Source organism: Mastacembelus armatus, chromosome 21, assembly GCF_900324485.2.
Source record: "Mastacembelus armatus chromosome 21, fMasArm1.2, whole genome shotgun sequence".
In the NCBI taxonomy this organism is placed as follows: Eukaryota; Metazoa; Chordata; class Actinopteri; order Synbranchiformes; family Mastacembelidae; genus Mastacembelus; species Mastacembelus armatus.
The window spans coordinates 9,524,522-9,542,908 of record NC_046653.1 but is presented as its reverse complement, the minus strand read 5'-3'; the positions used below and the strand labels follow the sequence as shown (position 1 = coordinate 9,542,908).

Here is an 18,387-nt window from a genome sequence, read left to right as displayed (position 1 = left end):
GATACTGGGAGGGATATACAGAAAGTGAAATCAAGGGAAGTGAGTTTCATAAGAGAAACCAAAAAAGATGCAATTGAAGGACAGAGTGAGCAAACCAAAAACCACACTGACACCTGAACGAGGAGTATAGAGGACAAAAGAGAATTAGGATGAGAGTGTATGCATGAATGAGAGGCAGAGGGGGTGACTAATAGAGCTTGCAGGTGAATGAAAATAACAAAACTGTTATTTAATCCACTGTGACATCAACTCATTACAAAGTAAACTGCACAACAGAGAGAGAGAGAGAGAGAGAGACAACAAAGAACAACCTGACTGTGATGTTGGTTTGTTGATGTGAAAACGCCTGTAATTTATGAATCCACTATTGATTGTGGCAGTCGATGCAGTGGAAATACAGATCTTTTATGTTCCTGACTTAGATCTTGACCTGAATAGCTAGGGCTCTTACTGTGGTGCCTGGAATAATTTGATTAAAGGACAGCATTTTGTTAGAAATCCATAGCAGTAGACTCAGGACAGTGTAAACCCTCCCTCATGCTTCTAATTTTTTCAGCTCCAGTGAAACCAAATCAATATAAAGTGATCCTTTTTAAATTGTGTCTGTTTATTGCCAAATATCTAAAAATCTTTAGCTTTGATTTCAGTCTTTGGTCAGTTTTGTCCTGTGGTGCTTTATTTTAGTAATCCAGCCACTCAGAGCTGAAAGTTGCTAATCAGTAAAATGCACATAAAGCATCTGCAGCAAAAAATTTAAAATTTAAGCTCTGTATAAATCATTAAATGCATAATGTCTGAGATAGAAATGTAAGGTAAATTCAGTGAAAACCCCAAGTATTTCACTGGGTAGTGAATGTTATTAGGTACTGCATGTCAATGCTACTATATTAGTATTACTATGTTACAAATATTATATATTACAAACAGAAATACAGAAATGACTGGTAAAATGGTATGAATTGTAAGACTGTATGACAAAGAAGGTAAAAAAAGTGGTGTCCATTAGGGGTGCACCAGTAAAAGAGGTGGGAAGAAAGATCCATACATTTAGTGGTGGAACTTGGTGGTAGAGGTCTGTTAATAAAGGTGCTCTTGCACAAGACATATCACATTATTAATAACCTACTCACATATTAAAGTATGATGTTGCTGCATGTTGGTTAAGGTGGAACTTATTTTAATATTACATGGACTTTTGGATAATCTAAAGCTGTCAAATACATGAAGTTGAGAAAAATGTACAATTACTTTCACCTGAATTGTAATGAAGGACAAGTTTAAAGGGAATGTGAAAACAGGCCAGTACTAACAAGTACAAGTACAAGCAAGTACAAACATCAGAAAAATATGCAAATGCAGGTACAATCACTAACAAACACAATGGTTTGAAAGCTTATATGATTTGTCAAATTCAGGGTGTAATGTTCACATGTTAATATCAGTATGTGATTTCTGTTTCAGTTAAATCAAATAGGAAACACAATACCTATTACAATTCAATAGGCTAAATATGGCATATACAATCTATGAATGGAGACAGTCAACATCCTGCAGAGGGACTGTGATTTTTCCATAACTTTACTGAATACATGTCACCTCTGGTTTGTTAGAAAATTGCAGAAGGACTTTGTTCTGTTCGACTTTTTGTTAAATATCCCTCCGCCTTGCGCAACCTGTGTTCATCCACGCAGCCTGGAACTAGACCCGCCTCCGTTGCTAACGTCTGGTCGGGGAGGAGTCAGGTAACATGTTAGACTGACACGTAAGACCCCTGAGTAAATTTTAAGGGAGAAGCTGCATCTTTTTCCAGACGTTTAACGTGGGTACAGCAGCTTCGCATCAGACTTGATGTATAGTTGATCCGCGCTGGACCAGAGGTCTCTCGGGGACGCCTTTGAAACGACGCGGGATTGTCGGGGAGTGAGACGACCGACGCACAACATGAGATTCTCAGCGTTTATTTCTATTCTTCGGTCAGTCGGCCCGGTCGTTATCGGTATTTCGTTGGGTTTTACGTTGAGTTTACTTAGCGTAAACTGGACGGACGAAGCTTGTTATTTAGACGGTAAGGAGGGTGAGGACGTGACTTCGGGTCAGGATGGACTGCTTAAAGGAGCCCGAAAGCCCAACTCTATTTACACCGATGTGAAGTCCGAAGAGGATTTTGAACCAAGAATAGTCCCGTATAAACAAGTACAACAGAGTGTCCCGAAGAAAGTTTTCAGGTACGCTTTGTATGTGCTGTTAAGTGGTGAGCAAGTAGGCTGACAAAATATGACTTAAGCTTGTTTTGGTGCAGGCCACATCATTGTAACGTTACAGGACAGCAGGCCGCAGCTCATCCCCAGCAAATGAATCAGTCATTGTTTAGCCCACTTAACGCTAATGCCAGGTGTACAGGTGTCACGGCTTGATATGCGGTTATGAGGTTTTAAAAGAGCAACGCACTGAACGAAGCTGGTAAAATCAAGCACCGACTAATAATTCAGGCTCTTTCCTTTCTCTGATGTTATTGGCCTGTTATTGTAACGTTAGATGACCACAGAAAGTCTACTTCCTCTACTGCTAAGATTGACTACAAACTTTGTGCTCTGTCTCCCTGCTGAAAGAGATCTGTTTCAAGGCAAACATGTCTTAAGCTTTCTTGCATAGAGACCTTGTTTGAATGTGAGCCCTCACACCCAAATGCTTGCATCTGAGAAAGAGTTTGCAGAAAAGTTTTGCTTAGTTTCGAGATGTAAACATTAAAGCAGACAACCTCTGCCCTGCAGTGGTCGAGGTGGGGTTGTCATTTCAATGTATCTGACCATTACTTGATAATCGTTTAGTTTAGGAAATGTCATTAAGTCGTAACAAATGCAAATCAAAAACGATTGTCTGAAAAAATAGTTAATTTCTTTTCATTCTTCTGATAGTTACAGTTCTAAAAAGAGCCATAAATGATGCCATTTACGCAGGTCATGGTTGCAGTGATGAATCATAATGCAAGTTCTTGCATGTTTACTTTACCAAAGAGTTTTTGGTTTCTCTTGTTAGTCAGTGTATCTGTAAGGATATTTGAAAACACCCCAAAATTTCATCAAAAAAGGGTGTCTGCACATCCGTCAACAGCCCAACAAACCATGTACCTCTCAGATTTAGGACAGCAAACTTTTAAGGGGAAACAGGACTGGAGCACACATATTACACAAAATTATGCAAACAAATTAGAGTAATTATTTCACAACTTTGTGTTCATCAGAGTAAAGTTTGTGCTCCAAATTTCATATCTGTGGACAAACCCACGTGATTAAATTAGATCCAGAATTTCTGAATTTTACTACTGTTTTCTGTCATTTCTCCCCACTGATATCAGTTAATAAACTAAACTTGGAAGTTATAGAAATAAAATGGACAAAATAACTTCTTTTGTGGGAAAATTGCTTCATGTATTTGTTCCAAGTTCTTTTAGTGTTATTTTTATGAAAAGCCACATCTATTCAGTAGCTGTTCATTTCTTTTTCAGGGCTAAATACATAAGCACAGAGTTGGGGATGCGAGAGCGTCTGTTTGTTGGGGTCATGACATCCAAAAACACCATTAACACCCTTGGTGTTGCTGTCAATCGAACCATTAGCCATCATCTGGACACTGTAATCTTCTTCACTGGCATGCGCAACCGCAAAGTCCCTCATGGCATGTTTGTGGTCTCTCATGGAGATGAGAGAGTCATATGGAACATGTTCCAGACCATCAGATACATTTTAGACCATTACATCAACGAATATGACTGGTTCTACTTTGTCCAAGATGATGCCTACACAGAAGCTGACAGGCTCAAAGCCTTGGTGGAACATCTGAGTATGGATCGAGAGCTTTACATGGGCAGTCCTGAGGAGTTCATAGGTGGGGAGATGGAAGGGAAGTATTGCTACGGAGGGTTTGGGTACCTCCTGTCAAGAACTTTGCTCCTGCACCTCCAACCCTTCCTTGAAAACTGTAGGAACGACATTCTAAGCACCAGGCCTGATGAGTGGCTCGGCAGATGCATCATTGATTACACCAACACAAACTGTGTCGGTGAATATGAGGTTAGTTAACTGTATTTTTCACTGCAGAACTCCTATTTATTCAGTAAATACATTTTTACATTTATAAAGCTGTTTCTGTTTGTTATTTTTTCATGTTTTAAAGAAAGAAAAGGAAACAGTTGATAGTTAAAATGAATGAGGGACTACAAAGAAAAAAACGCTCAGAGACGGTTATTCAGAACAGCTGTGTGACAGCTTACAGCAGGGGTTTTCCTTCTCAACACAAAACTAAACTGAAATGACAGAAATCATGCTTTGCCTGTGGGACAGCACTTAAAACTGACAGATAGCTATATAAAACTGTAATTACCATTTTAGCACCGAGGTGCTATTTATATTACATAGTGGATTGCTAATACCCTTCAGCCTTTCATTTTTTTTCTCCATGGCTCCATGGAGTGGATAAACCTGCAAACAGAGCACTGCTGAGTTCAGCCTTGCTTAGGTTCAATGGTTTGAAAATCCCCTGTGGGTCAACATGCTCAGCTCCTGTAATGGCATTAGCATTTAAGGTCAAACAAGCTATGTGGAGCCTTGATCTGTCCCAGTGCCCTTTGAGGTAATTGTTTGTTGCATTTAGCACAGTTTGAGTCATCCATGCTAAATTTTGTAGCCATTTCCAGCACATAAAATACAGACAACTTTACACAACTTTGCTATTCATATTCTGTACAATATATTTATATATTGTACATAAAGGCCTACATTTTGTTGTTGACTTTTATAAATGTTATAGACAGTTTGTCCTCCTTGGCCATAACCCAGAGCAGGAAGCCATCTTGTTTCACATTTTGGAGCTAGTAGCCTGGCTAAATAAAGGTCTCTGAGCCAGAAGAGTTATAGTAGAGCCCCTTAGATAAGGCTAAGAAGCAAGGGGGAAGTTAAAAGGCTTGGTGTGGGAGAAGAAAACAACCTGAAAACAGAGCCAAACATAAAATTTTCCAGTTAAAGAGAGCATTGATGATAATGACATGGACAATGCTTCACCACCCTGTAGGGGTATAAGCTGTTAGCAAATATTTACAACACACTTGGCACAGCTAAGCAATGTCTCAATTCTTTATTGTTTGTATAGCTTGATCAAATTGGATTTGTTTTTTTAATGACTAAGCTCCTTAGGTTACTCTGTTTTCACCTTAAACAAGTATAGCCTAAAGAGGTGCCATTGTGAGTCATTTGTATTATTAGGGTTCACATTTAAATTCAGTTTTTTTTTTTTTTTTTTAATTTTTTTTTTTAGATAAACTTTATTCATCCCCAAAGGGAAATTCAGAATTGTTATTAAAATGTTGGCCTTCTTAGCCTTTCAACCTGAGTGATCATAATTTAATAATGTAAAGTCGTAAAATTAATTAAGATAAAGCATCTCTTAGACCTTATATTCTCTATCTTCCTGGTAGTAACTAATAAAAATCTGCAGTTTTATAGCAATAATACTGTGTTCTTATGAAACTAATTTTGGTCTATGCAGTGGAAATGAGCCCAAGATGCTGCCTGTATAGTGGGTAATTTTTGATTGAATAGAAGTACTATAGTGTAACAGCTAAGCTTGGAATAACATTTGGTATGTTTCTTTTATGTTAGATTGAATATGCTTCATGATAAGACTGCTCTGTGTTTTTTCTCAGGAGCTTCATTACCACCATTATGAGTTGGGAAAAAACTCTGATCCAAGTAAGGAACAGAGTGAAGAGTTCATGGAAGCTCTTACTGTCCATCCAGTGTCTGATCCTGAACAGATGTACCGGCTGCACAGATACTTCACTGAGATTGAACTCCAGAAAACTTATAATGAAATTGCTAAGCTGCAGGTAAGCTGATTTTCAAGTGTTACAAATCTCCTATGGTTCAGTCAAAATTAAGACCTGACCGCTCTGAGCTTATCTTGTTTTCATGTTGTTTTTAGCAGCATAATTTTAGCGTAGTTGTTTCATTTGCGGGTTGGTAACTGTATAGGTCTAAAAACATCTTCTGTTTCCACAGGAAGAAATAAAGAATGTGAGTGCAGTTGCTTTTGAAGGTAACCGAAGCGCCCAGTGGCCAGTGGGGATCAATCCACCTTTTGAGCCAAAATCTCGGTTTGAAGTTCTAAAATGGGAATACTTTACAGAGAAGGAAATTTATTCATGCGTTGACGGTGCTCCCAAGTGTGAGCTGCGTGGAATTGACCGTATGGATGTGGCTGATGTCATTGACACAGCCATAGTTGAGCTGAACAAGAAGTACAAGCCCATATTACATTTGAAGAAGCAGCAGCTGGTTAATGGCTACAGGCGCTTTGACCCTATTAGGGGCATGGAGTACACCTTGGACCTTCAGCTGGAGGTGATTAACCAGAAAGGTCACAGCCGTTCTATCACAAAGAGGGTTCATCTGGTGCGACCTTTGAGCCAAATAGAGATCATCCCTATGCCCTATGTCACTGAAGCCACAAGAGTTCACATCATTATACCTCTTACTCTGCAGGACAGAAGCTTCGTTGACCATTTCCTCGAAGTCTTTGCCTCTAATGCTTTTGAAACAAGCGAAAATGCTATCCTAACATTCTTGTTTATTTATGACCCAGTGGAGGCACAGCAGGTTAACCAGAATGATATATTTGCCAGCGTGAAAACTCAAATTAATGCTTATGAACATAAATACCCCACAGTGAAAATCCCATGGATAAGCGTCAAGGCAGAAACGCCATCCCAGATTAAGTTCATGGACATCATATCGAAGAAGCACCCAGTAGACACACTGTTCTTCTTGGCTAATGTCAACACAAATATCAATTCTGAATTTCTGAACCGCTGCCGTATGAATTCTATAAACAACTGGCAAGTCTTCTTCCCCATCCATTTCCAGGACTACAACCCTGATGTTGCTTTTCACAACCAGCCACCTCCTGCTGTAGCCGATCTGGTCAAGGATGCAGGCCATTTTGACCGCAGGTCATTTGAAGAATCATGTTTTTATAACTCAGATTACATGGCAACACGCACACGAATGGCGGCGGACGTCCAAGAGAATGAGGACATTCTAGAAACAATGGACATCTATGACATATTTGTGAAGTATTCAGGTCTGCACGTTTTCAGGGCAGTAGAGCCAGCATTACACCAACAGTACCGCTATCAATCGTGCAACTCACGACTCAGTGAGGACATGTATCATAGATGTGTTCAGAGTAACTTGGAAAGTCTTGGTTCTCGTTCCCAACTGGCTATGCTGCTGTTTGAACAAGAACAAGGAAACAGCACATGAAAAGACCTGTGAAATGTTTGCTCCTGCTCTTGTTAGCTGTGGCTGTTGAAATAGATGTATGCAAGACTTTTGAAGTGAAGAGGAGCAATGCATCTATTACAAACCATAAGTTGACCTTGTCCTTTGTTCTAAGCATAACCCATGTATGGTGCTGTAGTTACATACTGTATCTGACACCATCTTCTAGTGTGCATCGAGGGTTATATGGTTTGTTACAGTTTTTAGCTAGTCTGTACTCATTCTAACAGAACCTTTTTAAAAAATGTTTACAGTATTTAATCCTTGGAGATGAGTGCATAGAACCTAAAGGTTTTTGCTACTCTCACAATTGCATTGAGCACTAGACCACTACAAGGTAGAAATTCAGCAACAGAACCTTGAGATACTGTGGGCTTTTCTAGTTCTTATCGTTAAGGTGTCAAAACCTTCTGTAACATCTTTATGAAAGACATTTCTCTTTGCCGTTTTGCAGTCAGTAGGCTGTGTTAATAAACCAGTGTGCTGTTTATAGCTGCTCATGGTTTTGTAAGGAGGCTGTGGTGTTAAACCAAGTTAACCAAAAGTTCAAAATGACCAAACGTTTTAGTAAGTTTTGCTTTTCAGTGGAATCAGAAAACTTAATAGCAGCATTTTCATGTTTAAAATGTTGTTTGATTTAATGTTAATATTGGAAGATTTTTTCAAATGGAGCGTCACCACAGCTTGTTTGACGGCACTGGAGCTTTGAACTTTTAATATTTACTCATTTGATAGTTACTAAAGTGCATCTTTGTATGCGTGCCTTGACACTGACTTCTGATATGCAGTTTTGAAATTATCTTTATTCAAGCAGATTTGCAGTACAGTCTTTATGGTGATGCACATTCTGTGTTTTTCAGTAGAACTATTGTTTCATGAATAGTTTTGCAGGTTTGACTAGGGGGAGATACTATCTTTCACTGTGGACAAGGTCTGCTACACAACTGGGAGAACTGACTGGTTGTTGGTTAACCTCATGTTTTTTATAGATGAGTTGGAAATATTATTATCCAATCATCCACACCAGGCAAGTTAATGGAAACTATCTAATGTTGGTCTTCTGAGGTCATCCTAGTAGGCCAGCACTTTGTATTTGAGCTAAAAAAAAAAAAAAAAAAAAAGTTTCATGATGCAAAAAATGTAACGTTAGAAGGGAGAGGGAAATTGTTACTGGTACCATTTAAACAATTTAAGAATTTAGTTTAGAAATAATCAAAATTGAGAATGCAAATAGCATTTTCCCAAGTCAAAAAGTGTAGACCATATATATATATATATATATATATATATATATATATATATATATATATATATATATATATATATATATATATATATATATATACATACATACACACTAAAATAAGATGATCCAAAGTATTTTAGACGGTGAAAATCGGTAAGGTGTTGAATGGTGTCATTGTTTTCCTTTTACTGAGCTGGCTGCTTACAGTCACAGTGAAATTCAATAGGAGGCCTTTTCTCTAATATTGAGTGGTGGTGAAACTAGCGGTACTCGACAGCAGAAAGTTATTAGTAGATTCCAATGTGCAATATTTCAGATAACACAACTGGACAGTTGTCCAACCTGTCCAACACAACTGGACAGTTGTGTTATAAGAGTACAGGACTTTTAATTTCAAAGACATTTGTTGCAAGTACATATACCACAGTACTGTGCATGACATTACATAAGTTTCTAAATCTGTGCTGTTTAATGCAAAGCAAATACACTGTAATCTTTTTTTGACAAGACCTGTAATGTATTTTGCTAACACTAGACACTTTGTCATCAAATTTACTTTGAAATACACAAGACTCACACAAGTCCTTTTTATTTAACCTTAATTGGATTAAAAGTATATGTTTCATTCACAGTGGTGGACTTAAACAGTATTTGCTGTATTTACTGCCATGAGAACACAGTCCACAGAGGTCGGCTGTTGTTGACTTTTTGCATTTATTTTATAACGCATCTCTTTCTTGATGAGAGCAGTTTTTTACCATGAATGTTCTTTATAATATGACACTAACAATGTGCAGAAATGTAAATTGAATCTTTCAAAAACCACTGTGAAAGTTGGAGGTCTGACATTACGATATGAAGTTGTGATCTGTTTTGTCTTTGCTTTCTGTACTTGTGAGAAGCTGAAATGTAAGCAAGTATGGCAGACTGATCACCCTGTGTAGTTAACACAGCTCCCATCGCTGAGTGAAGCCTCTAAGTATTGTGTTCATAATTTATTTATCTATCATTTCTTTATGAATGATGCAGATTCTAAACACATCTGCACTGAAATGTTTAAATGACATTCTCTGTACATATATAAATATTTTATAGACACTATTTTGAAGCCTATGTTTAAGCTTTATTTACACAGCAATATTTTATTATGGTAACAAATTCAAACACATGCTGTATCTTTGTATTTTGTGCTTTCAAAATCATGTCATCTGACCTTGAAGACAGTTTCAAATGTATTATTTAATTCTCACTTTGAATCAAATAATATTTTTCAATAAGGGTATACTCAAATTTTTAATTTCCATTGATGTTTGGACCTATTGGTTTACAATATTTTATGCACATAATATATTAACCAAAGCAAAATTGTTTTTTTAATGCTTAGTACTTCAATTATGACCTGTACTTCCTAATGACTGTGAATTATTGTAATTTTTAAATAAAGACTATTTGAATAGAAAAAATATCTTCATATTTAAAGAAATAAGTTTTATATTGTATCTACAGCATCCGGTTTGTCCTTTAGGTGTCAGCAGAAGATCACGTTTACCGTCTTCCGTACAGGTTCTAGACCATTACAGGCTGCCAGCTGCTATACTGACAGTGTTTTTGACCATTTAGAAAACACAATCAACACAATCATTCATGTCCCCAACCTGTGCTCCTTGGGACTCTAGTTAACATTGCTCCTCATGTCAGAGAAGGTTTAGCTGGGGTTGGTGAAAAAACAGGGAAAATGTTGAAACCTTAATTACAGCTTTAGTTATTTCAGGGGTCCATATGCACTACCCCGAGGCATGCTGTAAAACCACATAACTGCAGAGCAGCTGGTATTTAATTGTAAGTCATTATTTTGTACTTTGCTTTATGTTTGAACCCAGGACTTTCTCCTCCCATACAGGCACACAGTTGTTTGAAGTCCTTGAGAAAGTGGTACTAAAAATATTCTTTCACAACAATTTGGGTTTACCTGGAAGGTATGTAAAGAAGCCAGTTTGCACAAGTTTCCAGACCATAAGAGGAGCGGTTAAGCACCCACTTATCCAAAATACATAGTGATACTAAGGATTCTTTAAATACCCTGTATGAGTTGTGCCATAGTGTCACTTACCTCTGAAATGCCTTCAGTCTTGTAAGTCTGCAAGTCATTTTTAATATTATATTTGCCATAGGTGTAAAAGCATTAAGATGTGTGGAAAAACAAAAATACATTTTGACACCATTGTAAAGAAAAACAGTAGAAAACATGGGGTTATAAAGTAAACTGGATTTAGGAGGCACTGTTTTTATCTAAACTTTAATAGTCATGGTATTTACCATATTTAACATTTATAAAATGTGTTCTAACAGAGGAAATAATCACAAGATCACGTATCTGTACAAAATGTGAGCATTACTTGTTAGTGCAGTGATGGTCCATTTCCATTTCTGTGAGATAGGGGATGAAATTTCTTCTTATGAATTCCTGACACCTGCTTGCATCACCTTGCACTTACATTTTCTCTTAGATGACATCTCAGTCCTCAGCTAAAAAAATATTCATCTGGAAAAAAGGGGCAAAACAGCAGATATTCAAAATTTACCATTGGTGGCTGATTAGATTAAATTGAGTTTCATGGATAATGCAATAAGCACACACAGGCTGAATGTCATAGAGCTATAAAAAGGTCCAAAGGAGCTGTGCAAGGAGGCAGTTTAGATTAGAGGTACAGGGAATCTCAGGAATGTGAGCTACATATTGTCAAGCAGTGAAGTTGTCCCATCTGCTACAGACCTGCCACCCACAGCTCAGTTCTGTCCTGTACTACCTCACGCAGACAGCTACTGTCAAATCAACTGTTTTTAATCTGCGTTCTATGTTTTGGGACGCAGAATTAACCAGGTTCTATTTTACAGTGCGTCTAAACACAGTACCTCGATGATAAAGAACCTCTTTACCTTGACTCCAGGTGCTACCTTTCAAACAAAACTCTACATGATACTTCAGCCTCGTATTCATCTCAACACACCAGCCCCTGGTGTGACTTGTCTGAGGATAGCTACAATTATTGATGACAGAGGAGAAGATTGTTATGCATAGCCTGTACAGGATGCCATCAGAGACTGTGATTGGGAACCTTTTGAAAATGTCAAAGTGACACATGATTATGAATATTAAACAGCCATGTATAGTCCATGATTACTTGACAGGAGGACAGGATTTGACAGATGGAGGCCTGTGGACTCTCACTGTGAACAAAAGTGATGTATAGCAATATTGCAGCTACAGAATTCACCAGTCAAATTACCAGAAAAATTATGTTGTCATTTGTAAACACGATATCCTGTAATATGAAGTTTTTCATAAATTTAGATAAGAATTCATGATCTGCCACTTTTTGTGTAATAAATTTAGACATTTGTTGTTCACACTTTTAAAAGAGCTATAACCATGTGACTTAGCACATGTAGTTCCTATGTTAGTCAGGTTGTGTTTGCAGTTATCCTGCACTTATTGCCACATAGTCAATATAAAAAGTGGTTAATGGGACAACAGAGGAGTAATACACTGATAGAGCAATATCTGACAGCAGCAGTTATCAGAAGTCATTCTGAATACTTTCTAGTGATTCTCAATCAAAACAGACAACTAAGACAAAGAAAGCCTGGCCATCCTGTAAGTAATTTTAGAGCTAACTCCTATAATGAAGACAATATATTATGAATGCCAGTTCATGCTTGCTACTTGTATATGTCAAGTCATGTTAAGCCAGCTAGATTGTCCAGCTACATTTTCAGTCCTAATTATTACTTACTTATTACTGTAAAGCCCTCTCCACTGCATGAACTTAATGAAGCCTGACCTTGTAGCCATTCTCAAAGGTTCTGCTTTGGTTTCCATCGTTTTCTGCCTGTTTTTCTAATCCCAGCTGACATTAGTTGTGAGGTGGGGTACACTCTGGACAGATCACCAGTCTATCACAGGACTGACACATAGAGACGCACAAACCCTCACACTCACATCTACACTTAGGGGCAATTTAGAGTCACCAGTCAATCTAACCTGCATGTCTTTGGAGCTGAAGTGCCCAAAGAAAGTCCACAGACAGTGGAAGAATGGAAAGGCTCCAGGTCAAAAGAGGTTCAAATCCTGAACCTTCTTACTGTGAGGCGACAGTGATAACCACTACATCACTATACTGCCCCTCGGATAAAAGTTTATTGAACAAAATCTACCCAGGGGGTAACGCCGAAAGTAAATTTCAGGTACATTTCTAGATCTCCAGAAGTATAATTGTCTATATAAAGTATAATTGTCTAACCAAATAACTTGTCAAATAACAAGCATAGGGTGTGGAACAAGATTTAGTTGTCTGCTTCACACCCATGTGTAACTCAAAATGCCAGTTAAGTTACAAAGGATAGTTGGTACCACTGCTGCCTTTTTAGCAGTGGATCACATAAGGAAGAACCTCGACCAAATGCTCACAAGATCTGGCTATGGAGATGTTCCAGGTTAAATTTATGCAGTGGAAACAGGAAGCTAGAGAGAGAGAGAGAGAGAGCAAGCTGACCTTCCACGATAATGACAAATATTACTATGAATGAATCAATATAAGGGCTCCATTTTAGTCCCTCTTTGCTAACTTGTGCTCTTAAAATGTGTGATGACCTTGTCCCACCTTCCCAGGTTTAAGTAAACCAATAAAAATATTACCCTCCTCTCTGCGGCTCCGAAATTGGATTTATTAGATAAAAACCTTACTACTGCAATAAAACTCTCCTAGCTTTCTTGCTAACTCTTCTGATTCTCAAACCTCCCTTTTTGCATGGATCAGCTGAGCTGAGCCACCTCGGTCTAATGTTGCTCAGTTGGGTGTGCAAAATGTGCAAGCGCACGTGCAAACAAGCACACACACAAACTGATGCCAGGTCTACACTGTAAATAGCTGCTTCTTTTTACAGTGGTTCTGAAGCACAGCAGAAGGAGACAACTTGGCCAAAAATTAAGTTCCATTTCTTATTGCTCATGTCAGCTTGTGATGCAGCCAACAAAAAATGAAGAGTGGGCAAGAAGAATAATTTAAATGCAACCATGACATAACTGTAAAAATGTTTTTGTGGTGTCTTGGACAAGGTTTAGGTAACAACTAAAGAGTTTGGTAAAAAAGCCAGAGATATAAAAGGAAATGATGGAAATAACATTCACAATCCATACAGTCTACTTTTGTTAGTTCAACAAATTGATGCGAGGCAGTCCAACATCTGCAGATTTTAAGTGTACAGTAATTGCTACAATTGTGATTGCTATTGTCATATAAAAGTCTTTTCTAAAATGTATAAATAACTGAAATTATTATTACATAAATTATATATCAACTGAATATAAATAACAACCATTAAAACAGGACTTTTAGAACTTCCTCATTTTAAATTGAAACTTTATGTACAGGTACAATGCTACTCTCTAACACCTTAACCACAACAACATCTCTCATGGAAAGATGCTGCCAGGTCTTCTAAGCCAAGGTCATACATTTCAGCCTAAATTATTCCCCTCATATTTTGGATTGATGTAACATGAATACGATTTACTTACTGAAGTATTCCCATTTTGTATACAATATAGAACATATACAGATAATAGTATCTCTTTAAATAATTACAATAATTTATAACATGTAATGGCTTGATATGGTACAGTGTGTTTTCCATGAAACTGGAGGATGAGGACAGATAAGTGAAGGGATACAGTATAGGTAGAAATCCGAGATGCTAGATGAAAAAATAAATCTGATTTTCCTTTTTTCGGAGTACAAACTGGATCAAAGTGACATGCAGTCCTCCACTTTTTCCCTTGTAGTGATCATATACCAAATTATGGTCCTGAAATCACAAAGTGCCCGACTTCTGACGTGAAACAGCATGAAGTTGAGAGGGGTCCCATCCAGACAGAGTGAGGAAGAAAATAAAAAGCTGTGTCCAATTTGTGCCTACACACTGTACATACAAGTGATTTGTTAGCAGCACAAGTTTGGTGTTTGACTTTGGCTGTAGCTTTTCACTGGTGACAGCAAACGACCAACGGAAATGCCAAGGGTCTGTTATTAATCTCAACACAGACAGCTCATATGTTTTGCTGTCACCAGGACTGGAAACGATGGTTGGCTCTAGCAAGCAAAATCCTCAAACACCCCGTGGTGTCCGGCGTGATGGTGGTGAGGGTGAGGATGAGGGTGGTGGTGGTTGGGGAGAATTGTGTTGGCGTATGCCCCCTCTGGGTGACTCCGTGTCATGTCATTGGGCTCCTGTTGGAAGTAGAAGATAATGTCATTTAACTCAAATAGATTTTTATAAGTTTTATCAGTAGTAGTATAAGTAGTATCTTTATTTTGGAACAAACATTCATTTATTTACTGAGAATCAGATGAGAGAGTCAATATCAACTTCAAGTCTGTAAACGAAGTACGGAGCTGGAGTCGGGATGTGGTTAACGTCGCTCAGCCATCTCCTGACTCCTGCTCTGTACTTCATAAGATTGAGCTTCTCATCTAACTCTTGAAAGAAATTAAAATGTATGCCAAAAGTTTTCAGCTGAAATGTATTAATTTAGTTTTAAAAGATTTTGGCAAAACAAATACAATGAAGTGATAATGTATGCTGTGTGTCTGGATGCAACAACAAAAATTTGCAGGCTACAATGACAGTGTCATTTTCTCAGCCATAGCTAATTATTCTTAGTTCAATGAAATTGCCAAATAACAAATCCGACTCTTGGATCTTGTCTCCTAAATACACTGTGTAAGCTGGTGTGAATAACACTTACATTTGCAGCTTTTCTGAGAGAAAAAGACCAGCGACTAGCAAGGTAGACAGAAGCTGAGTGCGTTTTCAGTGCTAATAGATTTTCCTAGTGGGGTTTGCAGCCCATATCCTGAACTAATTCAGTGTGTACTGGTGAACTGAAAAGTGAAATTAGCCAAAGTTTTACAGCATAATAAATGAAAACTGATAACATAGATTGTCTTTTGGTTTCCATGGCTGACTCATTTAAAAAAGAAAACCCTTCATTTTAATATGTACTATGGGGTTGAGACACAGTTACGTGACAATAAGTACAATGTTCAAAAATAAGCAACTACAGAATAAAACTTGTGCAAAGTAACTCCGAGAGCCAGAGAAGACTAATTACGAAGATTTCACTTTTCATTATTTTAGTGGAAGAAAAATATTAATTAGTCTTCCTCAATGAATCCCTTGTTGTTTTCTAATGCAGTTACAGTGCTGCAGGGAAAGCTGTATGCTTGGCATGTAAACAGTGCTTGTATGATTTGTTACGGTACAGCGTGCAGTACCTTTGCTTTAATTTCTTCTAGACCCACTGTTGCAACAGTGCTGGTCTGCTGCTTGTTCTTTTCCTCTTTCTGCGGCCTCAGTAGACGTTGTAGTCGGTGCTTGATCACCTGATTTCACCCAGAGCACAGCAGCGGGGAGGGTGAGCAGAGATGAAGGATGGAGGCAAGAGAAACAGCACAGACATTAGAGTTCCCCGCTCTGACCTGACTTTGCTTTATTCATACATGTTTGGCCGTCAGCAGCTAGCTGGCTGGAAAGCTTAAAGGGGATACAGCTGAAGCAGGAGATATGATAAGATAAGGGAAAGATTTGATGATCAGCGTTAGTAACATGTCCTAAGCATAGACCTGAGCGGATATTACTTTCTCCAGCCTGGAAATCAAATAAAACTCCTCACATGCAGAATTTGGTGATAACATTCACACTGGCAGTCCTCGGATTTTATGATGATTGCATGCGGGATGTGGTAATAACACTGAGCAGTAAGATTTGTAAAATAACTTTGTCAAAATTGAAGGAAATTAAAATCAGCAATATAACACTATGTGTTTTGGAAATGGTAACTCTTGTTGCAGCAGAATTCTACTAATTGTACCACAACTACTCGAGGTGTCATTCCATACTGTGAGTGGCTCCCACAGACACTTTACCTCATAGATATAATCCAGTATTTCTAAGATTGTCAGGATGCTGGCTCCAATGAATAAGCCCATCTGTCCACCAATGTCACCTGAAATGTAGAGTGTATTGAAGGACAATGGACACATGTCAAAGTAAAGCTCTTCCTGTCGGCTACTAATGGCAATGAAAAAAAGAGTGCCATAACACCGTAACGGTAGCAGAGTGAAATTTGAGTGACATTTGATATTCAGAAAACAGAAAAAAATGCAACTGAACTCTTACCTAATAAACCAGCAACATCGTAGGCTTTCTTTTGCTCAATTGTTTCATAGTTCAAAGCCTCAAAAAAGATATCTAGGACCAGAAAGTTGTCTCTGGAAAAAAAAAGAAAAAAAGAAATGTGACATAGAAAACAAAGTGAAATACATTTGTGCTATTTTTTAAATTTACAAAAAAATCTAACATAATTTCACAGAATACCATACCAACTCATCTTTTTTCTTGCTTTAGATTGTGATAATGGGATTGGCAGGCCTACAGCACTTTATGTAGATCTAACCAACAATTGTGAGATAATGAGGTGTTTCAGAGTTTAACTGAGATGAGCAGAATGAACACTGACAGCATGCTCAGTCACTACCATGTCTCTGATCTCTTTGGATTTAGAAAGTCTGGCAATATTAAGTGCTGTGAGGCATCATGAGCTCTCTGGTTTAAGCGTGTTTACTTTCTACCACATCCCTGATGATTAGGTAGTGAGAGGAATTACAGTATAAGCACATTGTCAGTGCACTGAATTCATTAAAATCTAAATATTAGCAGAGGTTCCTAAAAACATATTGTAGAACAGGATTAAAAGTTGTGTGGAACAGTGGAGCATTTGTTATTACTGTCACCACATAGCAAAAAGGTTCTGGGTTTGAATCCCATTTGATCTTGGGGTCTTTCTATGTGCATTTTGCATGTTCTACCTGTGCCTGCGTGGGTTTTCTCCATGTAGCCCAGCTTCCTCCCACAGTCCAAACACAGGCAGGTTAGATTGACTGGTGACTCTAAATTGCCCTTAGATGTGGATGTGAGTGTAAATGTTTTTGTCTCTGTGTGCTGGCCTTGTGATGGACTGGAAAACTGTCCAGGGTCTACCCCGCCTTGTGCCCAATGTCAGCTGGGATTGACTCCAGCTCCACCCAGGACCCTTGATAGGAATAAGCCTGGATGGAGATTCTGGTCTAATAATGGTGCTAAACACTCACAGGCTCAACAAAATCATCTATCTTAACAAATTCTTAACTGCAGCCACTTTTTTTCTTGTGCCTTACCTCCTCCCATTGACTACACAAGGAGAGATGCAAGGAGAGTGGAAACAAGCTAACATGTTTTTAGAGAAATGAAAGGGCCTTCCCTCTGAAGTGTCAGCTGAAGAAACATCCATTTCTGATGACGGTGGTTTAGCTGCACCAGCTGTCAGTCGGCTTTGTGCTACATTATTCTGTATTTAGACTGTGCTTAGTCACAGTGTGTAATTAACCATTGCTAATGTTTTTAATTGAATAATTCTTTGCATTTAGTTTATAAATTCGTTATTCAATAATCCAGTTCATGATTAGAATGTTTTATTATTATTTTAAAAAATTATTTATCCCCCCACCTCCCAACAAAAACAAAAACAAAACAAAAAAAAAAAAACCATAGTTCTTGGTTCTTGTTCTGTTATCTGTCTGTCCACTTCTTTATATAACCGAATCAGCTGCAGTGTCCAATCACCAACAAATGTCTAAGCTGGTGCTTTGGTCCTTTCAAAGACTTTTCTGAAGCTCTAGGACAACCTTTAAGATGGAAGGCCAGAACAAC

At 38.0% G+C, this 18,387-nt stretch overlaps 2 protein-coding genes across 2 annotated transcripts in view; one reads left to right on the top strand and one right to left on the bottom strand.

Moving 5' to 3' along the window:
* Positions 1–1,737: 1,737 nt before the first annotated feature.
* Positions 1,738–8,473, top strand: chpfa (chondroitin polymerizing factor a). The gene is made up of 4 exons (XM_026296174.1): positions 1,738–2,225; positions 3,506–4,070; positions 5,699–5,881; positions 6,054–8,473. Exons 1-4 carry the CDS (start codon positions 1,942–1,944, stop codon positions 7,314–7,316), a joined length of 2,295 nt encoding a protein of 764 aa, XP_026151959.1. The 5' UTR covers positions 1,738–1,941; the 3' UTR covers positions 7,317–8,473.
* A 6,256-nt stretch (positions 8,474–14,729) lies between these two features.
* The window catches only part of asic4a (acid-sensing (proton-gated) ion channel family member 4a), a 69,540-nt gene continuing 65,882 nt past the window's right edge, over positions 14,730–18,387 (bottom strand). The window contains exons 7-10 of the mRNA XM_026295747.1: positions 16,819–16,910; positions 16,566–16,645; positions 15,915–16,022; positions 14,730–14,867 (exon numbers count right to left, since the gene is read on the bottom strand). Of these exons, the coding sequence (XP_026151532.1) occupies positions 14,730–14,867; positions 15,915–16,022; positions 16,566–16,645; positions 16,819–16,910 (418 nt within the window). The remainder of the gene's footprint in view (positions 14,868–15,914; positions 16,023–16,565; positions 16,646–16,818; positions 16,911–18,387) is intronic.